Source organism: Vanellus vanellus (genome assembly GCF_965231255.1).
Source record: "Vanellus vanellus genome assembly, chromosome: Z".
In the NCBI taxonomy this organism is placed as follows: Eukaryota; Metazoa; Chordata; class Aves; order Charadriiformes; family Charadriidae; genus Vanellus; species Vanellus vanellus.
The window spans coordinates 16894085-16921608 of NC_138908.1; the positions used below are offsets into that span (position 1 = coordinate 16894085).

General features: G+C 42.8%; 2 protein-coding genes across 2 annotated transcripts in view; both read right to left on the reverse strand.

The window, feature by feature from the left end:
- Positions 1 to 27524, reverse strand: part of GTF2H2 (general transcription factor IIH subunit 2) — a 213682-nt gene that overhangs the window by 20361 nt on the left and 165797 nt on the right. The window lies entirely within an intron of this gene.
- Positions 2206 to 9233, reverse strand: MARVELD2 (MARVEL domain containing 2; the record flags this gene model as incomplete). Its single annotated transcript, XM_082497341.1, has 6 exons — positions 2206 to 2322; positions 3257 to 3307; positions 3718 to 3889; positions 4746 to 4882; positions 5987 to 6019; positions 8178 to 9233. 6 exons carry the CDS (start codon positions 9231 to 9233, stop codon positions 2206 to 2208), a joined length of 1566 nt encoding a protein of 521 aa, XP_082353467.1.

The window sequence follows — 27524 nt, forward strand, 5'->3', positions numbered from 1 at the left end:
TCATTTATTGGAATCTTTCCAGGAAAGGAGAAGCAAGATGGTTCTGCAGAGGCTATGCCAGCACTCTCTGAGAGGCCAGGAGCCAGTTTCTCAAGAGACTGAAACTCAGACCACTGTCAAAGGGAGCCTGGAGCCAGGTCTCGGTGTCCTACAGGAGGAAGGCCTATTAAGGGTGAAGACTGTGAATCTTCCAAAGCAAACATCAGAGTCAGCTTCTTTTTAGCACTTTATAAACATCACTTGATCCTTAAACTTAGATTAATCTTCTTCTCTTGGTACTAATGCCATGCCCAGAACTCCCACTGAGAAAAAATGAGAAACCTGGGTGTACAGGGAGAGGTCATTTAGATTCCAGGGATTTGGACAAGGACTCCTCTCACAAAGAAAAGTTTAACAAATACACAGCACAGTAAGTATAAAACACTTGGCCCAGCTCCTTTATAAGGTGGGGAGGTTTCCTCTCCTTTGAAAAGAATAGAAACCTGGACCAGAGAGACAGATGGCACTGACTGTCATCTGATTTCAGACTGATGAAAATCCTGAGACACCTTCCATATAGATGAGACTGAAGGCTTTCAGATGAAGAGGTGCCAAGTTTTCAAATTCTCTCAGTGTTCCCATGGTGTCTAGCATTATTTACTTCATCAACCAAAACTCTTGGAATTAAGTGGCTGATAAAATTGGAATGTCAACTTTATAAATATGAAAGTGGATTTGTAGCCATCAGGATTGCAGTGTGAATGATAAGGGCTCAAAATCAGATATGATATAACTGCCAGAGTGAGGTATGTTAAATGCATTTCCAGTACTGAAGAACAGAGGCGGTACTACCATCACTGTTCTAAACTAGAAACGGCTTTCCTGATCCGTGCCTTTAATTATGGCAAAAGTTATAAACTTTCTTTTAAAGAAAAATTGATCACTGATAAAAATTTGGAATAACCTTAATCAGAGCACCTTTTTCTAACAAAATGCCTTTATAAGCCATAGAGTAGCATGGCTATGGTGGTGGTTTTTTTTCCAAATTAAAATATATTTCAGAACAAACAAATTGCAGCTGTAGAAAACTGTACAAAGAAACTATCAATGCTTCTAACAATTTTAGTAAGTAAAAAAAGTAAACAAAGGTGTGAAAAAGGATACAAAGAGAAAGTTTACTGGCTTATGAAAACATTTGCATATACAAACTTATCCCCAATATAAAAATGTATATTGAATTTATGCAAATATGGTCTGGAAAGCATGTCCATTAAATTATTTTACCTGGCCTCATAAAGTATATAGTAATTTATACTTTGAATGAGAATTAATTTTGCTCTACTTAGTCTCTGAATGCCAAGTTCACAAACAGCAGCTGCCTAGCCAAAACGTCCTGTTACTTGCTGATGAAGAATAAAGTGTTTTGCCTTTAAACCCATGCACTCCTAGTAAGATGACCCAGAAAAGGTATGCAGAGTGTACTGGCATATTGCAACACTAATGGAACACTAACACGAGTCTCATCCCGTACCTCTGTTCCTTCAAGGCCATGTATAAATTTGTTGCATCACCTCTAAAGAGGGTGAATAAAAAAACCCCCAAACCAAATAACAAAACCCCAACACAACTTCCCCCCACCCCCCTTACTATGGCTGCTTAAATAGGAAGTAATTTTGCATCTCTCTTTTGCATCTGACATACTGCAGAGCATTTGGAAATACAATACAATAAGTCTCATTAAACTCATTTTTCCACTTGCCAAATTATTCAATATGATTAAGTGCTCCAACAAACCCCAGCCAGAAAGAACAGCTCAACTACTTTTGGTATCATTAAGATATCACCTATATATATAAAATCTGAAATTGTTAATGGCATTTCTGTGCAAACTTGTGAGATGGCATGGAGAACTGCTTTCCCTGGTGGGCTCTGCAAGTTTGCAAATACGGTATTTTCAAACAAAGTATGCATATTTAAGAGGCCAGGCTGTGTACTGTCTAATAAAAGCAGAATGTTAGCACAGGTTTTCTAAACTTATCTGATAACTTCATTACATTGATTAAAAATTGGATCTGCATACAAAACCTACCAGTAACATACAACATCTAAGTGACAAAGTGATTAAGTAATCCCCATAGGTGTATTGTTCCAAGAGTAAATAAATAGTTTAAAATATGCATATCAATTTAAAAAATAGAAAACAGTATGCACAAAGTGAAGGCATAGCTAAGTTTCTACATTCCAATTCATAACTTTATCATAGTCCTGAATTCGTTGTTTTATGTGAGAAAGCTTATTCTTTAGGTATTCACAACGCTCCTTTTTCTCCAGAAACGCAGGATCCTGCCAAAAACATAAAAACCTTTACATAAATATACTTAACTTTCAGACTCTTCCAAGAATAGTCTACTATCAAGTATGTTTTTGAATAAGGACAGTATATAAATATTCTCGGAAATCACATTCTTTTTCCCTGGTCACAATTTCATATTTCCTGCTTCCCCTTCCTTCATGAAAGGCTGGAAAAAGTGGTTATGCTTTTATGTGCTGTAGTTACTTAGTAAACAAAGCATTTTTTAAACAGAAATCTGCAAGTATAAATGACATCCTACTACATCGCTGGGATTTTATAGATGTGTTTTGGTATGTCTAATAAATCCCTCCCCCCAAAAAAAGAAATGAAGTTTAACTAGCATGGACACAAAATTTGAATTCCATAAAAAAAACACCCAAAGAAGGTATTTGTAATTTGAAACACAGGTACACACACCGCCTGCATTTAAAAATGACAAAGTGAACCCTCTTGGATTACACTGAAAATTACTTTTTGAGAGTCTGTCTAAGCTCTATGCCACAAAGAAAATGCAAAACTTCCTTTCAAGGGTAAGACTATGTTTTCTGTTGTTAACTTCCCTGTTGGCTGTGTCAGTCAGTGAATATATATGAACTGGATCTCAAAAAAATAACCAGTCTTCTGAATACAGAATGCTGAGATGAGACATACTCTCAGAAGATGAAAATGCTTAACTGTTGGGTTCCCTCCTCCCCGCCCCATCTGTCTGATGGAATTATTGTTCTCAAAACAGGTCGCTGGCATGAGTGGAGTGGGTTGTTTCCTAACTTTGCCAAAGTTTTAAAAGACAAAATGTACAAAGCCTTGTAGTAGCTACAGATATCCTGAGCTAGAGAATTGCACCTAGTGTCAGACACGTTGGCTATTTACACTGTCTTTGCAATTCATTAGATTCACTAGCAATGTAAAGCTGAAAACACTCACGTTTTTCTTCTTCTTGTATTCTTGCAGAACTTTTGATATCCTTTCCTGTTCCTAATGAAAAAGACCACACATTTTTAAAGACTCTGAGTGGGCTCCATATCTTCATGTAAATTCTGCAAAATACTCGTTAGAAGTAAAATTCTCATTCGATCAATCACAGTTGTGACGTTTTAGTTGTAAATCTTGTACTTGAGAAATAGTGAAAGTACATTAACTGTAACTCACCCAAACTTGAAAGCTATGAGCATGAAAAAACACCAAAAACCCAAATCAGAAAAACATGCCTACAACTTAATTGCAACTTACCATCCTTGACTGATGACCAAAGAAGAAATAACATTATTTGAGGAAACTTTCTCTCCCACTGTGAGCATTACAAGACATTGTGCCCTAGCTAAAGACAGTCAGAGACTGCCTAATACCACACCTGTTTTCCATGAGCTCATTTTACAGGTACTTACATACATGCTTTCAGGATGGTGAGGAAGCTGTCTCATCAATGCATCCAGCTCATCAAACTTTTTTAATACAGCATGAACTTCCACAGACAGTTCTTTGTACTCAGCAAACTGATCATTGAATACTGCTTTATACCGGTCTCGCATTTCATTTGTTTGAATTGCTGGGTATTTCCTTAAAAAAAAAGAGTTTTCAAGGACTAGTTTTAGAGATAGGACTTCAACAAACACATGGAACCTTCGCTTTAACAGTATCTTTCAGTATTGTTTGCTAATCTCATAACCTGCTGAATTTTGCAAGTATGTAAAGCATTGAAATCACAGGGTAACAGAATGGTTGAGGTTGGAAGGGACATTTGGTGGTCATATGGACCAATCCTCCCACGCAAGCAGGGTCACCTAGAGCTGCTTGCCCAGGACTGTGTCCAGATGGCTTTTGAGTATCTCCAAGGATGGAGACTCCACAGTCTCTCTGGGCAACCTGTGTTAACCCTCACAGTGAAAAAGATTTTCCTAATATTCATGTGGAACCTCCTGTGTTTCCATTTGTGCCCTAGTCTATGGCAAATGGTATAAAAATTAATTTACGATTTCATGCTCCACCATGGGAAGGCCCACCCTTTAAAAGGGAGCATGTTATAGATTCAGCATTTAGAAAGCAGAAGAGTAGTCAAATTTCAGGGGCTCAAAATACAAGTAATTTCCCATGTATCTTATTTTGTTCTACATTGTGATTGTAGTGTTCTGCTGTTCCTTTGGCAGTTATTGTATTTGCTAGATTATAACATTCTGTTTTAACATTTGAGGTTTGGGTGGGTTTTAAAATGAAGATTCTTTATTTATATTACTGGTTCTATGCCATTGATACCAGCCCCCATCCTGTCTATTTTTAACATTAACTTAATAAAGAATTATGAGTTCCCATAGCACATGCATCGCAGAGAAACTGAGAGCGTATATATGAGAAATGCTGAATGAAAACCATCATTCAAATATTCTCCATTAAGTTTGTTCAAAGTCAAGTCACTTACGCTAAGTAGTCTGGCATCACTATAGGTTTAGGAATGTGGCCTGCAGGTATATGACCATTAAGTAGTTCCGGTTTTCTTTCCACTGATTTAAGCTGCCTGTAAGTGACCTCTTCTCTTGGTCTGTCATCACTTTCAAACTGTTTTAAAAGGAAAAAAAAAATCTTAATGAAGTCAGTTTTACTTCAAATACATAAACTACAAAATACTCATTTGAAGACAGACATACAAGTATTGAGCAGCAGCAGAAGCCAATCACAGATATTTCTTACAACCCCTATTGTAATTAGAAAATTAGTAAAGAGTTACAGTAATGTTTCTCACACAGTATCGATCTTCAATTTGTCGTAACAGTGGTACCAGTGATAGATAAATACTTCTTGGGGTTTGGAAAGATTTGTCTTCTACAGCTTAAAAAATAATTTAAGGAAGTTTCCTTGGATTTCCATCTAATTTGTGAATGAAGAGCGATCTCTTAGTTCTCTGGCATTCCCTTTTTACCCTTGTTTCCTATTGCACAATTTATCACTTGATCCAGAAATAAAAGCACGTGGAGTCTTGTTGGAACACTTAAAAAAGAATCCTGATCCAATACTGAAGCGACAGAGAAAACCGGTAGGAAACTCACAGTATCTAACAGGAGACATTTAAGACTGAAATAAATACACCACAAATTCTCTGGGAATCATCAACCTATCTTTGCAGTGTACGTGACTGCATCTTTGTGTGGCAGAAGCACTAAAAGTGCTGATACTTCAAAACTGGTAAGGAGGTCTTTGGAGCAGTCTCATAGACACAGGAACAGGCTCAACTCATGAAGCACCTACCACTGTGCTTCCACTGGCTGTCCTCCAAGTTAAACAGACAGTCAGGAGGAGAGAGTCTCTAAAACCTACAACGCATCAGATGACCTGCTGTTCTAGCGGTGTCTGCCAAACTCTGTGATAAATGCTACAGAACCTGTCACTTCATAAAAGAGGGTAAGAGCACATACAGAGGCAGCCACCAGATTTGCTTTCTACAGTAAATTTTATAACCTAGCCTAACTAGTAGTAACTTCTTTACAAGCTTTTTCCAAATCTTCTAGGTAGAAGAATGTTGCACAGACTACGGTACAGAATTAAACCTGACCTCTTCCAAGCCAAATAAGTAAATAAATAGATAGGTCAATCGAAATAGTCAAAAGAAAAAGAACAACCATTTGGAAATACCAGTAAACAGAAAAATAAATTCCTACTTCCTACCTTCTTTTCTGGAAAAGAGGACTGTGTTTTCATCTGTCAAAAAAATGGGAAGGACTGTAAGTTTTCTTTTCAGCAAAAACAGTATGCAAAAGCACAGACTTTTAAAATCTAAACTTTTTCAAAACCATGCTGCACAAAGAATTACATTTATATTTAGGTATGAAGAAATTTAGCATAAGGAATATTTTCAGATCAATTGATTTAAAGACTGTTTAAGAATGGTGGAATGAAAACAACCACCCAAAACCCAGAATAACGACAGGACCTCCCAGAGCATAGCTGTAAGGAACAGCTTGCAGGAAATACTCCATCCACTTCCCGGTCTCCTTTACTATTTCACATTCCAGCCCATATTAACTCACTGACACTGTGCAACCTAATTCGTTGCCTAGAAAACACAACAGTGCACTAACTGGTAGCTCAACCAGCAGCTGTTTTGCAGAGCATTCTCCAGAGCCTAACCTATATTATAAAAGCATTCCCTTCAGGAATATTAAGTAACTGGAATAAAAGAACACGGGATGAGTGACTGAACACCTGTGTAACTCCAGCAGTCGCCTCATTCTTGCAGGACACGTTAAAAGCTGGTCAAAAACTTTGTTATCAAAGAGCTGCAAGGTACCTTTCAAAGGGGAGCCTCAGTTTTATGGTGGAATGGAAATCAGTGTTAAAAGAAAATGCTGCAAATCACACTGCAGTCACAGACCAGAGCAAATGCAACTTGAAACTCGCTCTCTCCTACTGAAAGCACTTAAATGCTGACCCCTTCTTTATTTATGCTTACGTATTTTTTATGCTATATTAAGTTTTATTAATTTTTAAAGGGTTTCTTTTGGTGGTGGTCTCACGTGAAAGAGGTTTTACACAAATCACTGAATTCTCTAGTTGACAGTGATAAGTTGCTACTATTACAGTTCATTATTAACCAGGCGAGTACTGAGTGCTCTTAGTAAGGGCACAGCCAGCAGCAATGCAAAATACTTGATGTGAAAAGATGAAGCTGATTGAAATCGGAGACACCAAAATATAGCCAACTCTGTTATTACTATTATTTTCTGATAACTGTTTTAAGGAAAGCTGAAAAGACATAAAGAAATAGCTTGGAGTTTTGCCTACAAAGTAAAAATAAGTATTTAATGTTCTTATGGTCATTCACACTAGCACTTAATGTGCTGAAAGTACAGTCTTCAAATAAATGCTATGTGGCTTTAAGCCTAACCCTACTGAACAGCTGAACAAGCACATTGTTCATTTCTTCCTTTGTTTGGAAAATACACACCAGGAAGTAGTTCATCAGCTGATGCAGGAAGAGGGCTGAGTATTACAAAGAAAACAGCCAGCTCCTTACCAAAGTGAATTAAAAAAAAAAAAGTCATCCAAGAATTTTGATCAGACATCTTAAAAACATCTTCCATCTGGTGATCTCAAATACTGTTAAGACTGGTGAAAGCTCACCCTCAAAGGCTGCAGAGACCTGCTGCAGAGAAGGCACCTGACATGATGTCATCTACGGCATGGAAAGATCTTACAACTCTTAAAATCATAGAAGAGTTTGGGTTGGAAGGGACCTTTAAAGGCCATCTAGTCCAACCCCCCCTGCAATGATGCACTGAGCAGGGACATCTTCAACTAGATCAGGTTGCTCAGAGCCTCATCCAACCCAACCTTGAATGTTTCCAGGGATGGGGCATCTACCACCTCTCTGGACAACCTGTTCCAGTGTTGCATCACCCTCAGTGTAAAAAATTTCTTCCTTCTCTCTAGTCTGAATCTGCCCTCTTCTAGTTTAAAACCATTATCCCTTGTCCTATCACTACAGGCCATACTAAAAAGTGCCTCCCCATCTTTCCTGTAGGCCCCCTGTAGGTACTGGAAGGCTGCTGTAAGGTCTCCCCAGGCCCTTCTCTTCTCCAGGCTGAACAACCCCAACTCTCTCAGCCTGCCCTCACAGGAGACATGCTGCAGCCCTCTGATCATTTTTGTGGCCCTTCTCTGAATGCGCTCCAACAGGTCCATGTCTTTCCTTTGCTGAAGCCTTCAGAGCTGGAGGCAGTACTCCAGGTGGGGTCTCACCAGAGTGGAGCAGAGGGGCAGAATCACCTCCCTCGACCTGCTGGCCACGATGCCCCATCACCAGCTGCTCCCCATCACTCTATACCCAGTAGATACAAAATTATAACTAATGACTTACCTCCTGCTCCATTAATTCCCGCTGCCTCCTAGCTCCTTCGTGCCTCCATAACTTTAGAGAAACCACTGCACTAATTAGATAGATGATCACCGTGACAAACAAGAAGATGATTGCTGCTGTCTGACCTCCCTCTACACGGCAAAAAGATGCATTTATCGGCGTCTTAAACAACTGGTAATAGCAGAGCCCACCTCGGTTGGTATCATTGACATACACTATGGCAGCCGACATGTACAGAAAGAACAAGGCCACGTTAATTCCGAACTCAGTCAGGGGCCACCAGTTGGAATCGAGGAGGATGGTACGGTAGTACATTGACATGCCCAGCACCAGTAGCACTATCGTGACTATCCATGCCATTCCCGCCACCACCAGGATGAAAGGTGTTTTGGGTCCGCTGTAGGAGTAGCCTCCGTAGGCACTGCCAGCCCCATAGCCATAGGGCTGCGAGTACCCGAACATGTTGTACCACTCGTTGTCCTTGTGCACATAGGCCGTGACGCAGGCGAAGACGGCGGCGCCCAGCAGCAGCTCCACCACGCAGAGGATCCTGAGCAGGCCGGCCCAGGACTTCATGTAGGCGTACCGCTGGTTGTAGGCCTCCACCCGCTCGCTGTACGTCTGCCCGGTGGCAGCGCGGCGCTCCAGCGACCCAAAGGGGTCGGCGGGCAGCATGGCTTCGGCCTCCTTCCGCGAGTGGTAGCTCCCGCCCGACCCTCCGTAAGGATCCTTGTAGGAGCCGGGCACCGAGCGGGGCTCCGGCTGCAGAGGGGCTGGGGAGGAGGGCGGCGAGCATTCCACCCCGTCCGAGATGTACCTGATGTCGGAGGCCGTGCTGTCCCAGCTGGAGCCGTTGTTGCGTCTCCCTTTGAAGAAGTTCTTCCAGGAGTCCGGGATGAACCGCCGGACCGGCTTGAGCTCGGCCGGCCCGCTCGGCCCGGGGCTGCTCCCCCCGGGGTACGTGCCGGGACCGAAGGGGGGCTGCAAGGGGAGCGGGGGCGGCGGTAAGGGGGACCCGCCGGGCCGCCCGCCCTCCGAGCCGGCGCTCCTCGACATGGCTGGCGCCCGGCCCGCCGTCAGGCGCTCCCCAGCTCCGCTCGGCCGCCTCTCATTCACCTCGACGGGAGGAAACCGCCGCCGAGTCCAAAGGGCGGCAGGAAAAGGGACGATCCCGCCGAGAGTGGCGGGGCGGGGGGTGGGGGAGGAAGGGGGAGCCGGCGCGGCCGCCCTCGGCGCCTGCACCTGCGCCGCCCTGCCCAGGCGGCCTCACCTGCGGGGGGGTGGGGGCAGCTTCCGGTCGGCGCGCGGGGCGACCGTTTGCCTGCCCGCTGAGGCGGGGGTGAGGGGCGGCGGCGGGACCTCACTGTGTCGGTGGGCGCGGGAAGTCGTGAGGGGGAGCGGGTTGGGGAGGGGCGCTGTCCCGGTGAGAGGGGCACAGGGGGAGACCTGGGGCCGTCCCGGTGAGAGGGGGACCGGGGCACAGGCGGCTGCCACACAGTTGTCTCCGGTTTAGGGAGAAAAGCGGCGCCGTGTGCCGTCAGCTTCTACAGGACGCAAAGGGCCGGAAGACCTCTGGTCGGGCGGTACGTTTCACCCCCTGATAAATTGTGGAAGTGTTTTCAAAAATGGAGTCCGAAATGACCTGCCGTATAACATGTATTCAACTTGTATTTTTTTAATGTTTTATTTCTGTTTTATTTATATTTTATCTGTATTTTATTATTTTATTTCTATTTTATTTCTATTTCATATTTATATTTTGTGTGCACATAAGCTACCTGTGGCAGATCACAAAACAGCATTAATACTGTAGGAGTTTTGTTTACATCGGGAGCGTGGGACATAATACTTCTTACATACACCGCTGCAGTCTCTTCTTTCAGATGGTTCAAACTTCCAAACAGCAATTTTTTTTTAAGGTATACATTTTAATATAACCTTCCAGTGCTGGCAAGTTGTTAGATGTAGATTCCAGAAACGTGCTGTACAAATACAAAGTAAATAAAAATGTGGTAAATATAAAAACAAAGAGTGACACTACCTACCTATGGTCTGTTTCTAACTTGTATTAGTCTTAATTTATTGTTGCCTCTTTTTATAAATACACATAACTCTCCTGGCTCAGAACAGGCAGGGAATGGCTTGTGATTTAGTATTCAGCTCAGGTTTGATCCTGCAAAGCTAACGGGGACCTGAGGAAGCTTGTCTTGATACTGACTCAACCTTCCAGCCCACCTACATAGCTAAAGGCGTACTATTGTGCAGTTAGTGGTTGCTGTTTTGTTGTATTCAGTCACTATCCTGTTCCTCTATTTTTAATTCATCTCTCTACACAATTGCTCGAGCGGCAACAGGTGGACGCTGACACAAGTTGGTTTCCACTGCATTGGCTAGAAGTAGGAGGGAATCCATCCCACTCATTCTTATTCATTCTCCTTTTCTCCACCTGTACAGCCATCCCTGTAACATTCACATCAGCAGGGTCCCCCTCGTAACTAACATAGATCCTCGCATGTCAGAATCCTTTCTGAATAAGCATTTCAAACTTTAACCTGTAAAATTGTCATACCAAGGGTAAGTTACCACAGAAAAAAATGTTTCCTGCTCTCTAAGCACAGAAACTGGCGTATGAAGGACTGCCCACACAGAATCGCAGAATGGTAAGGGTTGGAAGGGTCCTCTGGAGATCATCTAGTCCAACCCCCCTGCCAGAGCAGGGTCACCTACAGCATGTTGCACAGGATGGCATCCAGGCGGGTTTTGAATATCTTCAGTATGGGAGACTCCACTACCTCTCTGGGCAGCCTGTTCCAGTGCTCTGCCACCCTCAAAGTAAGGAAGTTCCTCCTCATGTTTAGATGGAACTTCCTATGTTCAAGTTTGTGCCCGTTACCTCTTGTCCTGTCACAGGGCACCACTGCAAAAAGCCTGTTCCCATCCACTTGACACCCTCCCTTTTAGTATTTATCAGCATTGATAAGATCCCCCCTCAGTCGTCTTTCCTCCAGACTAAAAAGAACCAAGTCCCTCAGCCTTTCCTCATAAGAAAGGTGCTCCAATCCTCTAATCATCTTTGTAGCCCTTTGCTGGATCGTCTCCAGCAGATCCCTGTCTTTCTTGAACTGGACACAATACTCCAGATGTGGCCTCACCAGGGCAGAGTAGAGGGGAAGGATAATCTCCTTTGACCTGCTGGCCACACTCTTCTTGATGCACCCCAGGATGCCATTGGCCTTCTTGGCCACCAGGGTACATTGCTGGCTCATGGTCATCCTGTTGTCCAAGACTCCCAGGTCCCTTTCCACAGAGCTGCTCTCCAGGAGGTTGGCCCCTAACCTGTACCAATGCATGGAGTTATTTCTCCCCAGATGCAGTACTATACACTTGCCCTTGTTGAATTTCATTAGGTTTCTCCCCGCCCAACTCTGCAGCCTGTCCAGGTCATGCTGTATGGAGGCACAGCCTTCTGGCGTGTCAGCCACTCCTCCCAGTTTTGTGTCACCAGCAAATTTGCTGATGGTACATTGTATACCTTCATCCAGGTCATTGATGAATATATTGAACAGGACTGGACCGAGTACTGACCCCTGGGGAACACCACTTGTTACTGACCTCCAAGTAGATTCTACTGACCACCGATTAGACTCTGCACCCAACTTATTAATGCAGATACAAAGGGTTTACCAGTATTTAAATGTGTGCTGTGGACAGAATTAATGGTGTACAATTAATTTGTAAAGTTATAAACATTTTGGTTTAGACTAGGGAGATTGCAAAGAACCACACCAGTTTGGGATACCTTCCTTTCTTCCTGACTGGCAACGAAAATGATGTTTAATATACCTGTTGGAGAATAGGGTGGGTCTTGGGTAATACAGCCTTAATCTTACAGGCCAGTATCTCATAGTCAAAGTCAGACAGCAATACTTTTTCAGATGCCCTGACAAACTTTTTCTCTTGGCTAAGAAAAGTTAGTCTCATTTCAGTTAACTGTGATCATGATTCCTTATTAGAAAAGAGCATCACAATTAACATTTTTTTTTATTTCAGAGATACCAAGGTCATAGAAATGTAACTGAGGCTCTATTTAGTACAAATGATCTCTGTGGTTCAGAAGGCTCATTAGATTCACAGTATAGTGTGTCATTCTGTGTCACCCCATTAGCACTATACAGTCTATAAGTAGAGCCCTACAGCCTTGCAACTGAAAAATTTAGTATTTTTTCAGCATTCAAACATCTAAGACAGAGGCATTTCAGTAGCTGTAGTTTTTATAAAAAACGTCATTCTAAACAAAGTTGTAGTCTAAGTAGTCTGATAGGCAAAAGTTCCACAAAATAAAAATAAGTGCTGCTATCTAATTTCCAAAGAAGCACTCACTGAAATATTTTTGTAGTTCCATAAGTGTACAATTGCTTCAAAGGAAAGAAGAATAATTTCGCACAATATCTTCTTTCTTACACCTCTCACTAACACTGCATGTAAATACAGAACATTCTATCACAGTTCCAGATTAATGTTTTTTGTCATGATAAAAAATGGGCAAAGTGCACCACACCCTTTGTTTCAGTTCAATTTTATTCTCACTAAATCTTTTTGTTTGCAAAACCAAAGATTTTATCCAGATCGTGCCCTGGACAAACAGACCTATGCCTCTGTCTGGGAACTAATCTTTGATACAGTGGAACAGAAAACTAAATAAGTGTTAAAAACAAGATCATAGTTAAAATGCTGCTACTAACATTGTAATTCTAGGTAGATTTGAACTGAAATAAAGTTTTAAGACCAAAAATGTAAAATTATAAGGCTGCAGGTGAGGGAAAATGTCACATTACAGATGTACATTAAAGATGTTTCTATACAAAATGATTCTTTTCCTTAATTTATTAAGAAAGAAAGTATTCTTAAAGAAAGTACATGTCAACTTTATCTCCCAAAATGTCTTTTCAGTTGTAGCTTCCCAACATCTTGGATAAAAGCAATCTGAGCTGAGAAAAAAAATCCCGATGATCATGTTAGGTAGATCACTATGCACATAGAATTAATTACACTGGGAAATAAATAGTTCATATGTTTAGTTAAGTGGTCCTGTATATATTTGCATTATTTTGTATACCAAACCAGTTTATATATATTTGAAGTATTTATCACGTAACCATAACATACGTACAGATTGCCTCCACAGAATAATAAATCCCTACTGTCTGTCAACTCTGCACTTGTTATGTAGAGTTATTATTACATAGCCTGCAAAATTAATTCATCCAGATGGTAAAGCCTTAGTTAAGACATAAAGCCTTTTATTAGAAGTAATTAACAGAGGATAGGTGATCCAGCTGTCTGAACAGTGATTTTTGGATTACATACCATACATGGTAACCACCTGCTACTGCATTGCCCCTTGTTACACAATTTTTTTAAATGCACTGCAAACTTTGCTTTTGTTTACTTTATCAGGAAAAGGCTTCTTAAAGCCTTTTGAGTCTGTTGATGTTACTTTAAAGGGATCAGTAAGCAATGAAGATCTAGTTGATATAGTCTACCGGTTTTTCAAAAGGCTTCTTACTAAGTCCTCTAAAGGCTTTTAGAAGAAACCTTAAGCCTTAAAAGAAGCCTTAAGCCTAAAAGAATGACATAATAGTAAAATCTGATAAATAATTAACAGATAGGAAACGGGGAAGGGGAGTATGAGTTAATACTTAACTCCCACAGTGGAGGAAAGTTGCCAACACAGTTCTGCAGGGATCAGTGCTAGGACCTGGACTACCCAATACATTCCTAAAAGTAACCCTGTGAAAAAAGAGGGTGAAGAGTGAAACAGGCAACTTTGCTGGTGATGCTAAGTTAGACAGGCTAGTAAGGATGCGGGCTGTCAGAAGAACTGTGCCAGGACTCCGTGGGACTGAATGACATGCCAAAATTCAACATACACAGATACCTGGAATCCATGCAGTAAAAACAAGCGAAGAAGGATTTAAAATACTGCAACATGAGGACCGTGACTTACATATTTATAAAGCATCACATATGCCTCACTTCTGGCAAGACAAATACTTGTTTAATTCTTTCAGTTAAATAAGTTTTTAAAGATGTTCTTGGTGTTGTTTCAAACCTAACAGGAGAGCTTGAATCTTGGCTGTGTGACTAGCAGCATATTTATGTACTAGCTATACCCGTATACCATGTGTGGTATTTTTGGTTAGGCAAAAGGATAGAAGGTATTGACGTTTTGGGTTACAAAAATGTATTATTATGCTTACTGACAGAAAAAAAAAATCTAAGTGCAAGAGTCACACTGATCTTACCATGGTTTCTCATTGGGTCTACTAACATAGCAAGCTAAGGCAATAGCTCCGTCTGAAGACACTCTGGTGGTAAACAGAAGCTTAAAAAGAAATTTTGCAGCAAGACAGTTTTCTTGATACTGTAAGAGTTGGGGGTGGGGAACAAAACACAAGTAAAAAACCTGCTAAACCATATTTAATGTATATATTCTGTGCCATGAAAAGCAGCATGTTGACTTTACAGTGACTACACACAAGCTGCTGAAGAATAAGCCCAGGAAAGAGATAAACATTTGGAGTTAACATATACAGATCATAAAAATAGTGAACACCTTCATTTTTGTTTTCACTGGATATTAAAGTTTCCTGACAATTTTTATCCTTTGATTATAGATTTCAGCATCAATGCAGGCCAACATTTTTTTGCTAGACTCTGCAAGAGTATTGATTCAAATGTAAAAAACTGCCAAGAGCTTTGGTATTTTATGAACAAGCTATTTCTGATAAACATATAATACACAACAGCAGTAATCTGTTAAACTTACACAACAGTTTAAAGTGGTTTAAACTGCACAAACTTAAACTTACTTTTAGGAATACTTTGCAGTATTTCAACACTAATTTTGTCTCCAGGAATGTGGGATTAAGAATCTCCCAGGATTATCGGGAGAGACTAACCTGGACACAGAGACCAGACTTTGTCAGAGGCCCCCGATTTATTTTTCCATTAAAGGAACAATATGAATGTACCTCTCCAAGCAAGTATTTTTTTAGAAGTAGCTTATGGTAAAATAAGATATTGGACAAGTTTAGCATTGCACGAAAATCTCATCTGTATTACTCACTTCTCAAAGAAACCTAAGTGTAATACCTTCCTCAAAACACCAAGCATTTATCTTTTAATGGATAAGGAACCCCTGGGGCTCATGTAAAGCCCAGAACCCTTTTCCTCCTTGGTGGCGGGCAAAGGCCCCAGATGCTTTTGAACGTATCACCCCTCGGGTAGCCAGAGATGCACAGTATTTTTCTGTGCCAAGTTGTGACTAAGATAGAAATCAGGCATTGTATGAACTCAAGGTCTCTGTACAGCATCTCTGTTTTGAAGTAAATCACACTCTGTAACTGCAGTGACACGACATGCCTGAAAGATATTCAGGTTACTGTGGAAAGAAACAATAAATAAGCTAACTCAAGTGCTTTAGGGAAGAGGCATACAGCCTCTGATAAAATTTTAGCACAAATCTGTTGTACTTAAAAATACTTTGTGGAATATTTTACAAACACTGTGACCCACTATAATAAAATGCTGACAAGTTGGACAAAAGCTGTACACAAATGGCCTGTTTCTGAGGTAGCTTAGCATTCATTAACAATTCAATGTCACCTATACTATATTAGACATTTGAAGTGATACGGCTTGAAAGAATAATTGCCTTTATCCTTCATGAACACTTAGAGAAAAATCTAGAAGTTAAATTTCGGAGTATAAAAAAATGTGTATATGCATAAAAATTGACATCTATATTCCTAGGTGTCATTCCTACAAAGGACAACAGCAGTACTCAAATATTGGCTTTCACAATATCATCTACATCAGCAAAAAACCCCTCCGTAGTTCTGTTGAAGGTATAGATTAAACATGCTTGCAGACATATGTGATTTTCCCATAATAACCTATTTAAAAATCAATCAATCAATCAATCAATTAATCAGTCAAAAAAGAAATGAGCTGGTGCTCACGACCTGCAAAGCGATACTCATATACAAGAGGCAGGTTGGTTTCTTCCCAGAGAAGGCGTAATGGTGGGGTGGAGCGGCAGATGCCATTGCTGCCTTCCGCTGTCTAATGTATGGTAAGAGAAAGGTGAGCCCAGATTCCTCCTGGCAATGCGGAGCAGAAGGATAAGAGGTAACAGTCAAAGGTTGCAGCAATGGAAATTCCACCTTCTGCCATGAGCTGGTCAGAGAGAGAGAGAATATCTGTCAGAATATAGATGAGATGGAGCGATAACAGATGTGTAACTGCATGAATAGCAACTTTCATGTATATTGAACAGGATTTTCAGCAACTACTGACTCTACCAGCAAATAGGTTACATCGTTTTCAGTTCCCAGAACATTCTTGACACAGAACTACTTACTTGTATAGTCAATATTACACAGTCAACAACATGTAATTAGTTATACTATGCCTTATATAATAAAATTAATCTAATCATTCTCATATCCCCTTATCTTACTGTTTACCCTCAAGTGATTTTGGAACTGATAATGTGAATTGTTACTTAAACATTGACAGCCAATGGCATTATGCATCCTGATTTAGCTGAGCGCAGATAGTACTGCAGTATAATAAGTATCATATTCTCGTGAATCATAGTTTTAAAATGTTAAAAACAAGCAATGTGGCCATATACAGGGAGCAGACAGGAAGTAAATATACAGAACCTGAGTGTATGAAACATTGAGTTTTTGATAGTAGGAAGGTGGAAAGAATTCTGGAGAGGTGGAAAGGGAGACAGGGTAGCAAAGATAGGTGCAAGAGCCTTTCAGCTCAGAAAGGAGTCCATCTGCATCTCTCTCAAAGGGAATCAAGGAACTGAGAGAAAAAGGAACGAGCAAAAGACAAGAGAAGGAAACACAGCTGCATACACAAATAAGGGAAGCAGTAGCTGAGATGCTACAGAGCTGTTTTGTAACCATTGGGAATACAAGGAATACAGAACATAACCACACAGCTGTGTATATTTCTGCACAAAAAGCAAATTTTGCTTTTGTACAAGGCAACAAGTGTGGCGGCTATGTACCTAGCTTTGTGTGTGTGACAGCACATGAGCCTAGTACAACTGGGGTTATCCAATTTTACTACACACATGTAGCAGATCTTCAGTGAAGTGCATGTTATTTACCTAATAGACATAGACAGCTTTAATATCGGTTGCCACAAACTTTTATTGCTGTTTTTATACCGTTATTAATGTCCAAACATGAATTGGAGACCACCCTAAGCCTTGCTCTCACAAATCTAGCTATTTGCAGCTGACATTCTTTTCCCATTGAGAAGGAAAAATGAGCCTTCTTACTTTTGCAGTAAATTATTTTCCCCAGAACACAGAAAAGACAGATGGAAGCATCTCTGCCACCTTGTATCTCCTGTTTTTCTGAAGTATCAAATTTGCTTTCCATTCTTGCTTTAGATACTGCTGCTGCTTCACATTTGAGAGGAGAGCTCTGTTTCTTCCTTGACCAAAAGTCACTCTCCAATGAACAGTCTATCAAGAAATGCAACAAGTCAATCAGGCTACAGAATACGATTATTTTATTTGTAAAAGTTATTTATTTATTACCTTGCTATTGATAGTGTTCTAAATTGAAAAAAAAATAAAAAGAAGAAATCTAATGAACAGAAAGGATTTTATAAATAGGGGCACTAAGAGAAAATTTGTTTATTAGGAAGGCAACCCACTCACCTAAACTAGCATGCTTCATTTCTCTTTTGTGTCTTAAGCCAAAGCTAGGGTGCTGAGTATTCTTTGAATAATAAATACCTGTTCTAAAAGAGAAGGGGGCATTCTAGTTCTGATGTGTGTACAGCCAGCTTGCCTTTCTTATAAATTTCTTCTTTATAAATAAGGTAAAAGTGCAAATATATATAAATCATATTTCAATTATATTGTGTTCATTATCAATTTCTCATTTATTTGCATGACCTGTACAATGTCCTCACTGAAATATAAGAAGGCAAAAAACCTCTCTCATTTAGGTGGCTCTTCCAACAACTTACTATTTTCACAATGATCTGACTCCAAGGAATAAAAACTTTCTTTAATTTAATCCTCAAACTTTAAACCCGCAATTTGATTTAGTGGCAGGTGAATGCTTTTTATTTAACCATGGGAACTTATCCTTTACATATTTATCTGTCTCTTCCCCCATGATTACTGTGGATCCATTTTATGCATTAATACTGCCAAAGTATCACTTGTGCTACACACACACAAACACACACACACAAATGAAGAAAAAAATTACATATACGTAAAAACTAATATATGATGATGGCACTCAGGAGATCAGCATCCATGCGAGGTCTCTCCAAAAATGTACAAAATATCACTGGCTACCAATCTGTTATCTAACTGCAACACCTGGACAGCTATACATAATTTCTATTTGATATGGTCATCTCTTCTCATTAACATCTGCTAAATAAAATGTGACACAGGAGTGTTTTGTGCAGTATGATTTGGTTATCTGATTCTGACCTGTCATGTACAGGAGCTGTCAAACCATTAACTTTGTTTTCTTTCATGTTCTCTTTGTAACTCTCATGTTTTTATAGTTCAAGGTAATTTATTTAAAATTGAAAGTTCTTTTAGGACCATTTAGATTTCCTACAGTATGTACAAGCTCTTTACAATCTACTCCATCTACAAGTGAGCTACAGTGAACTTTTCCTGGGTAGTCCCAACCATTTACCCATTTAATGGCATTAACATCAAAATGCTTTTCCTGAAAGGAACTTTGCATATTTTTCTGATGCACACAAAACAATACAAACTTAGTATGCTAGAAGATAACACCAGAAGAATTTTGTTTCCATGTTTGCAAGTTAAACCTAGAAACGTGACTCTCTCCCCTCTGACATATGACAAACACAGCAAATAGATCCCAAACATAATCACAGCTCTTTGATTTACCAGCATCTGTGGCCACTCCAAAGCAAAACCAGCAATTTCAGAAGTGCCACACACAGTCAATGGGCTATTTCAGAAATGCTGCAACTGTAGAGGCAAGGACCTAGAGAAGTATACAGAACTGAGCAATGAAAATACCTCCTCCAAATTAAGATTACATCACGAAAGCTTTGATCAGTAAAGACATACTGATGACAAAGCTATCAATAATAGAGGGCATCACATTAAATTACGTCAACACTTACATAACAGATATTGAATATTGGATTGGTATTAGCTAATTTTGAGTTTATCTATAACAGACATAACCCCTCTACATATTCACCATCAAAAAATAGTATGCATTGCTCCAGAGCAATACATCAAAAATGTTTTGCACAGCTCACTTTACTGAGTTTCAACAGTGAACAAAATACCTGTACAATAGAACTGATCAAAACTTTATTTAACTTTCACCAAAATCATAGGCCTTCACCTCTCATAGAAGAAAATTGCAGACTGTTTATTACACACCTTATATCACCTGAAAAAACTTGCAAATAACATCCAGAGAGGTTCTTCTGTGAGCATAATCCTTTTCTTTATTCTGCAAGGAAAATAAATAGTTTACAACATCCAAAGTAACAGGAAAAAATAGGAAAGGGAAAATTTGAAAATTATTCTGCGCTTTAATTACAGAGTGACAAAATTATTAAGGCTATAAGGGTGTTCTGGAAGTCACCTAGTCCAACCCCTCTGCTCAAGCAACGTCATCTACAGCCAGTTGCCCAGGACCATGTCCGTATGGCTTTTGAACATCTCCAAGGATGGAGACTCCACCATATCTCTGGGCAACTTGTGCCAGTAGTTGGTCACCCGTACAGTGAAAAAGTGTTTCCTGAGGCTCAGAGGGAACTTCCTGTGTTTCAGTTTGTGCCCGTTGCCTCTTGTCCTGTCCCTGGGCACCACTGGCTCTGTCTTCTCCTCTACACGCACCCTTCACGTATTTATGTATGTTGATAAGATCCTCCTGAATCTGCTCTTCTCCAGGCTGAACAGTCCCAGCTCTTTCAGCCTTTCCACATAGGAGAGATGCTCCAGTCCATTCATCATCTTACTGGCCTTTTGTTGGAGTGTCTCCCAGTGTGGCCATGTCTCTCACATACTGGGGAGCCTAGTACTGGACTCAACACTCCAGGTGTTGAGTAGAGGGGAAGGATCACCTCCCTTAAACGCAGCCCAGGATACCCTTAGCTTTCTTTGTTGCAGGGGCACACTGCTGGCTCATGTACAACTTGGTGCTCACCAGGACTCCCAGGTCCATTTTTGTAAAGTTGCTTTCCAGCTGGGTGGCCCCTAGCATACACTGGTGCCTGGGGTTGTTCCTTCCTAGGTGCAGGACTTTGCACTTGCCCGTGTTGAACTTCATGAGGTTCCTGGCAGCCCATTTCTCCAGTCTCTCCAGGTCCCTCTGGATGACAGCATGACCCTTTTGTGTGTCAGCCACTCCTCCCAGTTTTGTGTCATCTGCAAAGTTGCTGAGTGTACACTCTGCCCCATCAAGCAGATCATTATTGAGGATGTTAAACAGGACTGGAGTCAGTACTGACCCCTGGGGTACGTAGCTAGTCACTGGCCTCCAACTAGACTTCACACTACTGATCATCACGCTCTGGGCCTGGCCATTCAGCCAGTTTTCTCTCCACTTCACTGTCTGCTTCTCCATCCCATACATCAACAGCTTCTCTTGCAAGGATGTTATGGGACACAGTGTCAAAGGCCTTACTGAAGTCCAGGTAGGCAATATCCACTGCTCTCTCCTCGTCTACCAGACCAGTCATTTCATTGTAGGAGTTCATCAAGTTGGTTAAGCATGACTTCCCTTGGTGAAACCATGCTGAGTACTCTTGATGACTTTATTGTGGTTGATGTGCCTGGAAATGGTTTCTAGGATTAGTTGCTCAATCACCTTCTCAGGGACTGAGGTAAAGATGACTGGTGTATAGTTCCCTGGGTCCTTCTTGTCCTTCTTGAAGATAAGAGTGACATTTGCTTTCCTCCAGTTCTTGGGCATTTCCCATAGTTGCCATGATTGATCAAAGATTGTTGAGAGTGGTTCCCACAGCACTTGAGAGTGCATCCCATCAGGGCCCATGGACCTAGGTACTTCCAGTTTGCTTAAGTATTCCCTGACCTGATCCTCTTCTACCAATGCTAAGTCCCTTCTAAGCTCAACCATGCTGGTTTTGTCCCAAATCTGGGTTCTTTACCTGATGTGCAAAGAGCCAATCCACAAAAAGAGGCGAGACATTTGTTTACTTCATGTCCGTGCAGAGATGGGTGTGAGGTGGGAATTCCACAAAGCTAGCACAACTTGGCTTGTACATTGTAAGTATTTGTATTTTACAAAAATCGACTAATTGGCATACTATACTTACCATTGGTGGCTCATGATTTCACAATAAGCTCCTATTGGTTGCTTGTATTCTCACTTCAAATTAAAGGTATAATATATTCCTAAATTACTACACATGCTCAGTGTGTAGGGGTCTCATCTAGGAGGCATACAGCTTAAGATTTGGAGGTGTGATTTTCACACTATAATGAGCTAAGTTCACCTAAAGGACACATACTTTTTAGTTTCAACACTTTGGAACAACCAGCAACCTTGCAGTTTTCATGGAATGCCCCAGTTTTCCCAAGTTAGGTTCTTCCTGTCTTTTTGCTATCTACAGGCTTTTGCTATCTGTGTTCTTTGATTATCCAAGGTCTTTCCTTCCTTAGCAGCATCTTACTTCCTTTGCCTTCATCACCTGTGTGTCCCAGTTGCAGGAATGCATGACTACTTACAGGGCGTGAGGGCAATTAGCACTCATTACCAGCACCGACAGCTGTTTCTCGCACTCTGCACAGCCAGACCAAAGCCCTTTCCTTGGGATCAGCTTCCACCCAATTAATGTTCAAATGCGCTTGGGCAGTTGGTGGAGGTCAATGCCTGTGGCTCAGAAGACATGTAGGGGCAAATGGTCCTGTCCCACTGTGATGGGAGGGTGGTGGTGCAAGTGACAGCCCTGTGTGTGGCACGCAGTGGGGAAAGGGTAGGGGCTTGTTGTGAAAACGTATCCCTAAGATGTGTTTTGGGGAGCCAGGCAGTAATCTAGCCTTCACCTCTTCCCTCCCTGCCATGGGTGCAGGTTTTTCTTACTTGGCTTAAGCAACAGCCAGTCTCAGGGACAGGGGAGACTACTTGGGGCACTTCATGCCAGGAGGCTTCCCAAAACCCCGATCTGCATTTGGAATGCCACCTGGAGATATTCCCAAAGTGAGAGACTTGGGTTGACCTGCACACAAACATCTCCTTGTCCAACACTTCTTGTCGGCACAACCTGCATCCCCCAGGTGACAACTGTGACAAGGCACGTGTGCATTCATGTAGACTGCTGAACTGCTCCCTGGGATAGAGACATTGAAGCATCTATCCATTCCTCAGCCAGCAAAGCTGAATCAGGAGAGCTGTGGAAGAAGGTCTGACCCCCAGGGTCTTGCCTATGCTGAAACCAATCATTCTTGCATTCCTGAAAACACAGCAAGTTGTTGTTTCCCATGGAGTTCAGGGCACCAAGGGAGGGTGAGGATGGGTTTGTGTGTAAATAGAGGACAATGTTAACAAAGGACTTCCTCTGTCAGAATCAATCCTGTCCCCTTCTCAGAAACCATAGCATCTCAGAAACCATAGCATCTCAGAGACACAGGCAGAAAGCTGACAAAGCATTTCCCGGGGGGTAAATACCACTTCACCTTGGGAACAGCTTCTCTGCACCATGCTGAGATGAGATCTATTAACAGGCGCATTCAGTATATGTGTCTGTGTCTGTTCTCATACCTCCTATGAAAGTAGCTGGACTCCTCTGAATGCCAAGACACAGCCAAAGGAGGAAGGAGTTTGTGTTATGGAGCATTGTTCAAAATGCTGTTTTCTGGGAGAGAAACAACCAGACATCTACAAGGGGGGACACTGCTGCGGTTCCTCCTGCCATGCAAGATGCCAGCTGCTGAAACCAGCAGTAGAAAGATCAGCTCTCTGCACCCTCTTGTGAAAGTTCTCCACAATTACACCGTCACAAATCCACGGGCAACCTGCAGCAGTGAAAATGGCTGTGGCACTTGCCCTTCCAATACAGTAGCACACCAGATGTGAGCACTGAAGAACTGGTGCTGTCAGCAGCTGCTCAACACGAGAAGCCTTAGAAGCTGGGGAACTGACAGGATTATCCAGCCCCTGCCTTGGCACGTCACTCCCTTCCACACCTGGCTTCTTCACTGCTCCCAAAGATGACTGAAACTGAACTCTGCATGCACATACATGACACCCCCAGCACAGGCACAGACACCTCCAGTAGGACAAACATTTGCCCACCTTGGAGAGGTACCTGCTTTTTCATACTCTGTGGGGTGCAGAGACAAGTGCTGGAGGTGGCAAGGTCATAGCTCTCATCACAACTCCTTTTATTGACAATAACAGAACTCAAGCTCAGTGGATTATTTGTTTTAAATATCAACCTAAATTTATTTTTTCATTATTTTATCCATTTACTCTTTTTAATGTTATGTTCAAGTTCTGTACATAGTCCTTTCCTACCTTTGATGTTTCTAGTCTTCCTTTGTTTGCACCTTCCCCTCCCTGAGCTATTTTCACATCTTTTCATGTCCCTTTTTTCACCCACCTGGTACCAGATCTGCCAACACAATAAGAATTCTCATTATTATTATTAAACCGTCTGGATGGCAGGCCCAGAGGGTGTTAGTGAATGAGGTTAAATCCAGTTGGCGGCCAGTCACAAGTGGTATTCCCCAGGGCTCAGTAATGGGGCTGGTTCTCTTTAATAGAAAGATATTAAATCTATTATCAATGACCTGGACGACGGGATGGAGTGCACCCTCAGGAAGTCTGCAGACGACACCAAGCTGGGCGAGAGTGTTGATCTTCTTGAGGGTAGGATGGCCCTACAGAAGGTTCTGGACAGGCTGGATTGATGGGCTGAGGACAATGGTGGACAATGAGGACAAAGGACAATTTCTTTACAATAAAATAAAAAAAATTAAAAAAAAGAGAGAGAGAATCAGCAGCAAGGGCGTTCTACTATGTTTCATTTCGTAACAAGATAGATGAAACCCTTTGACAACAACAGCAGGGGGGATGGTGCTTAGGGTGTTTTTTTTTTGTTGTGGATTTTGTTTTTTTTTTTCTTTTACAAACATACACCCACACGCTCTACCTTGCATGGAAGTGGCTAACCCATGCTGGCCTTGCACGCTCCACCAAGTTGGGCGAGAATGTTGATCTTCTTGAGGGTAGGATGGCCCTACAGAAGGATCTGGACAGGCTGGATTGATGGGCTGAGGACAATGGTGTGAGGTTCAACAAGGCCAAGTGCCAAGTCCTGCACCTGGGTCACAACAACGCCATGCAGCGCTACAGTCTTGGGGAAGAGTGGCTGGAAACATTCCCAGCAGAAATGGACAACAGCATCCTGGCCTGCATCAGGAATAGCGTGGCTAGTAGGACTAGGGATGTGATCGTCCCCCTGTACTCAGCACTGGTGAGACTCCACCTTGAGTACTGTGTTCAGTTTTGGGCCCCTCACCCAAAAGACTTTGAGGTGCTGGAGTGTGTCCAGAGAAAGGCAATGAAGCTGGTGAGGGGTCTGGAGAACAAGTCTTATGAGAAGCAGCTGAGGGAACTGGGGTTGTTCAGCCTGGAGAAAAGGAGGCTGAGGGGAGACCTTATCACTCTCTACAACTACCTGAAAGAAGGTTGTAGAGAGGTGGGTGGTCAGTCTCTTCTCCCAGGTAACAAGCGACAGGACAAGAGGAAATGGCTTCCAATTGCAGCAGGGGAGGTTTAGGATGGCTATTAGGAAAAAATTCTTCACAGAAAGGTTTGTCAAACATTGGAACAAGCTGCCCAGGGAAGTGGTTGAATCACCATCCCTGGAGGTATTTAAAAGACAGGTAGACGTGGTGGTGAGGGACGTGGTTTACAGAATCACAGAATGGTCAGGGTTGGAAGGGACATCTGGAGATCATCTAGTCCAACCCCCCTGCCAGAGCAGGGTCACCTACAGCATGTTGCACAGGATGGCATCCAGGCAGGTTTTGAATGTCTTCAGTATGGGAGACTCCACTACTTCTCTGGGCAGCCTGTTCCAGTGCTCTGCCACCCTCAAAGTAAGGAAGTTCCTCCTCATGTTTAGATGGAACTTCCTATGTTCAAGTTTATGCCCATTACCTCTTGTCCTATCACAGGGCACCACTGCAAAAAGCCTGTTCCCATCCACTTGACACCCTCCCTTTTAGTATTTATCAGCATTGATAAGATCCCACCTCAGTCATCTTTCCTCCAGACTAAAAAGACCCAAGTCTTCATAAGAAAGATGTGGTGGTTTTGTCAGCGTTACATTAATGGTTGGACTTGATGATCTTAAAGGTCCCTTCCAACCTAGATGATTCTATGATTCTAGATTTCATGATTCTATTTTGTCCTGACCTGCCTTCTCTTTGGGCCACCTTCAAGGCTGGCAATGCTTTGGTCTTTCTTCTGCAATCTTCTGAGAGTAGGTGGGTAAGGACTGGAGGAGGTGATTTCCTAAGGACTGGAGTGCAACAGTGAACCGCAAGCCAGACCTCTTCTCTCTCAAGCAAAGCTGCTTTGAAAGGACTGGTGAATTCCCAAAATGGAAATGAAAAGACTTTGACAAAGAATCAGATTGAATGGATTTGAAAGAGGATGGAAGCTAAGCTGCAAAATGAGACACAACAATCTGTTTCCTCGCAAGAATTTTGGCCTTGCTATAGCACTGCTTCATTCTCAGGAGCTGTCCCCAGGAGAAGAGCTGCATTTGCACACCTGTTCTGCTGGTGGTGAGAGTGCTACGGCTGTAGGTGTGCAGCCCACTGTGCCCAGCTGGGAGAGGAAGCCCCTGACAGGCCCCTCAGGCACACATGGCATTGGGGGACTCCACCTTGCTGTCCCCACACAGAGGCTGCACAGCAGGGTCCAGGGCACCGAGGGTGCTCCTTCCAGCCAGGCAGAGCCTGGGATGCCTCTAATGGCACTGAGAGTAGGCGGGGGCAGTGGGGGCAGCCAGTGGAGACCAGGGGTGATGGCCAGTTGGGACCCCATCAGACCTGCGCCCATGCGAGCTTCCCCTCCTGCCTGCTCTGCCGTCGGGATCTGCTGCGCTGTGAGTGTGCGGCTGAAGCAGTTTCCTGTTGGAGGGGCACCGGGGACATGGCCCAGGGGTTCCGGGGGCCCATGGTCATGCCCTCCAGCAGGCCAGTGAGAGGGGGGAAGGGAAAGGCAGCAAGAAGTCCCATGGACTTGTGCACCTCCAGGTTCCTCAGCTGGTCTCCACCCTGGTCTTTTCCTACAGTGCAAAAACGTTTTCCTCATTCTCCCAGTCCTTGCCTTTGCCTTCTGCAACTTGGGCAGTGTGATCAGAGCCCTTCCCAGTGAAGACTGAGGCAAGAAAGTTGTTGAGTATCTCAGCCTTCTCCATGTCCCAGGTGGCCAGGTCTCCCGTTCCCTTCCGGAGTGTCCAGGCCACCTTTCCCCCATGAGGAGAGTCTGGCCGTGGGGCTGGTAGCCCAGAGGCAACGTGCCGTCTCTGCGCTTGGGGGGTTTCAAGCCCCAGCCAGACAAAGCCCTGAGCACCTGGTCTGACCCCAGGGCTGACCCTGCTTTGGGCAGGCGGTTGGGCCGGAGCCCTCCCAACATCCCTCTCATCCTGTGGGATGGCTGTAACTGCTGCGTTCCTGACAGTACGTGTTCATAACTGGCTGGGTGAACATGGGCAAAGGACGCAGAACAAAGGTGGCCCTCCGAACGCCAGAGAGACCACCGCCGTTCAGAGAGGACCTGTGGGTAAGGGGATAGTTGTCCTGCAGGGGAGTTCCCGTGCCATCCTCAGTTCAAGTCAAATAAATGCACTCAGGTGGACCCTAGTACTGCCCTGCAACGGGCGTACGGTTGCTCCAGTTCACTCGTGTGCTGAGGAAAATGTTTGTCCTGTCTTCACGGATTCACACTCTTCATCCCCACCACATGGCGGCATTTGAAAGGTGTCCTAACGTTGCCTCTCCCAAATGCATTTATACTTTTATCATCAGCAGTTAAGTTTCACATGTTTTGTTAGGAAGGCACACACAGTCATGTCTCAAATGATTTCACAGCTGCGTGGATGGGTCGGTGCGTGGTCATGTCTGTGCAGGGGGACGGGGGAAAAACAGGGTGTGCACATTTGCTTTAACGCTGAGAATCGCTTAACGCACTTCCCCAAGAGGGACAGTAAAGTGGCATACGAATGGCCACGCTATTCCCTTCCGGA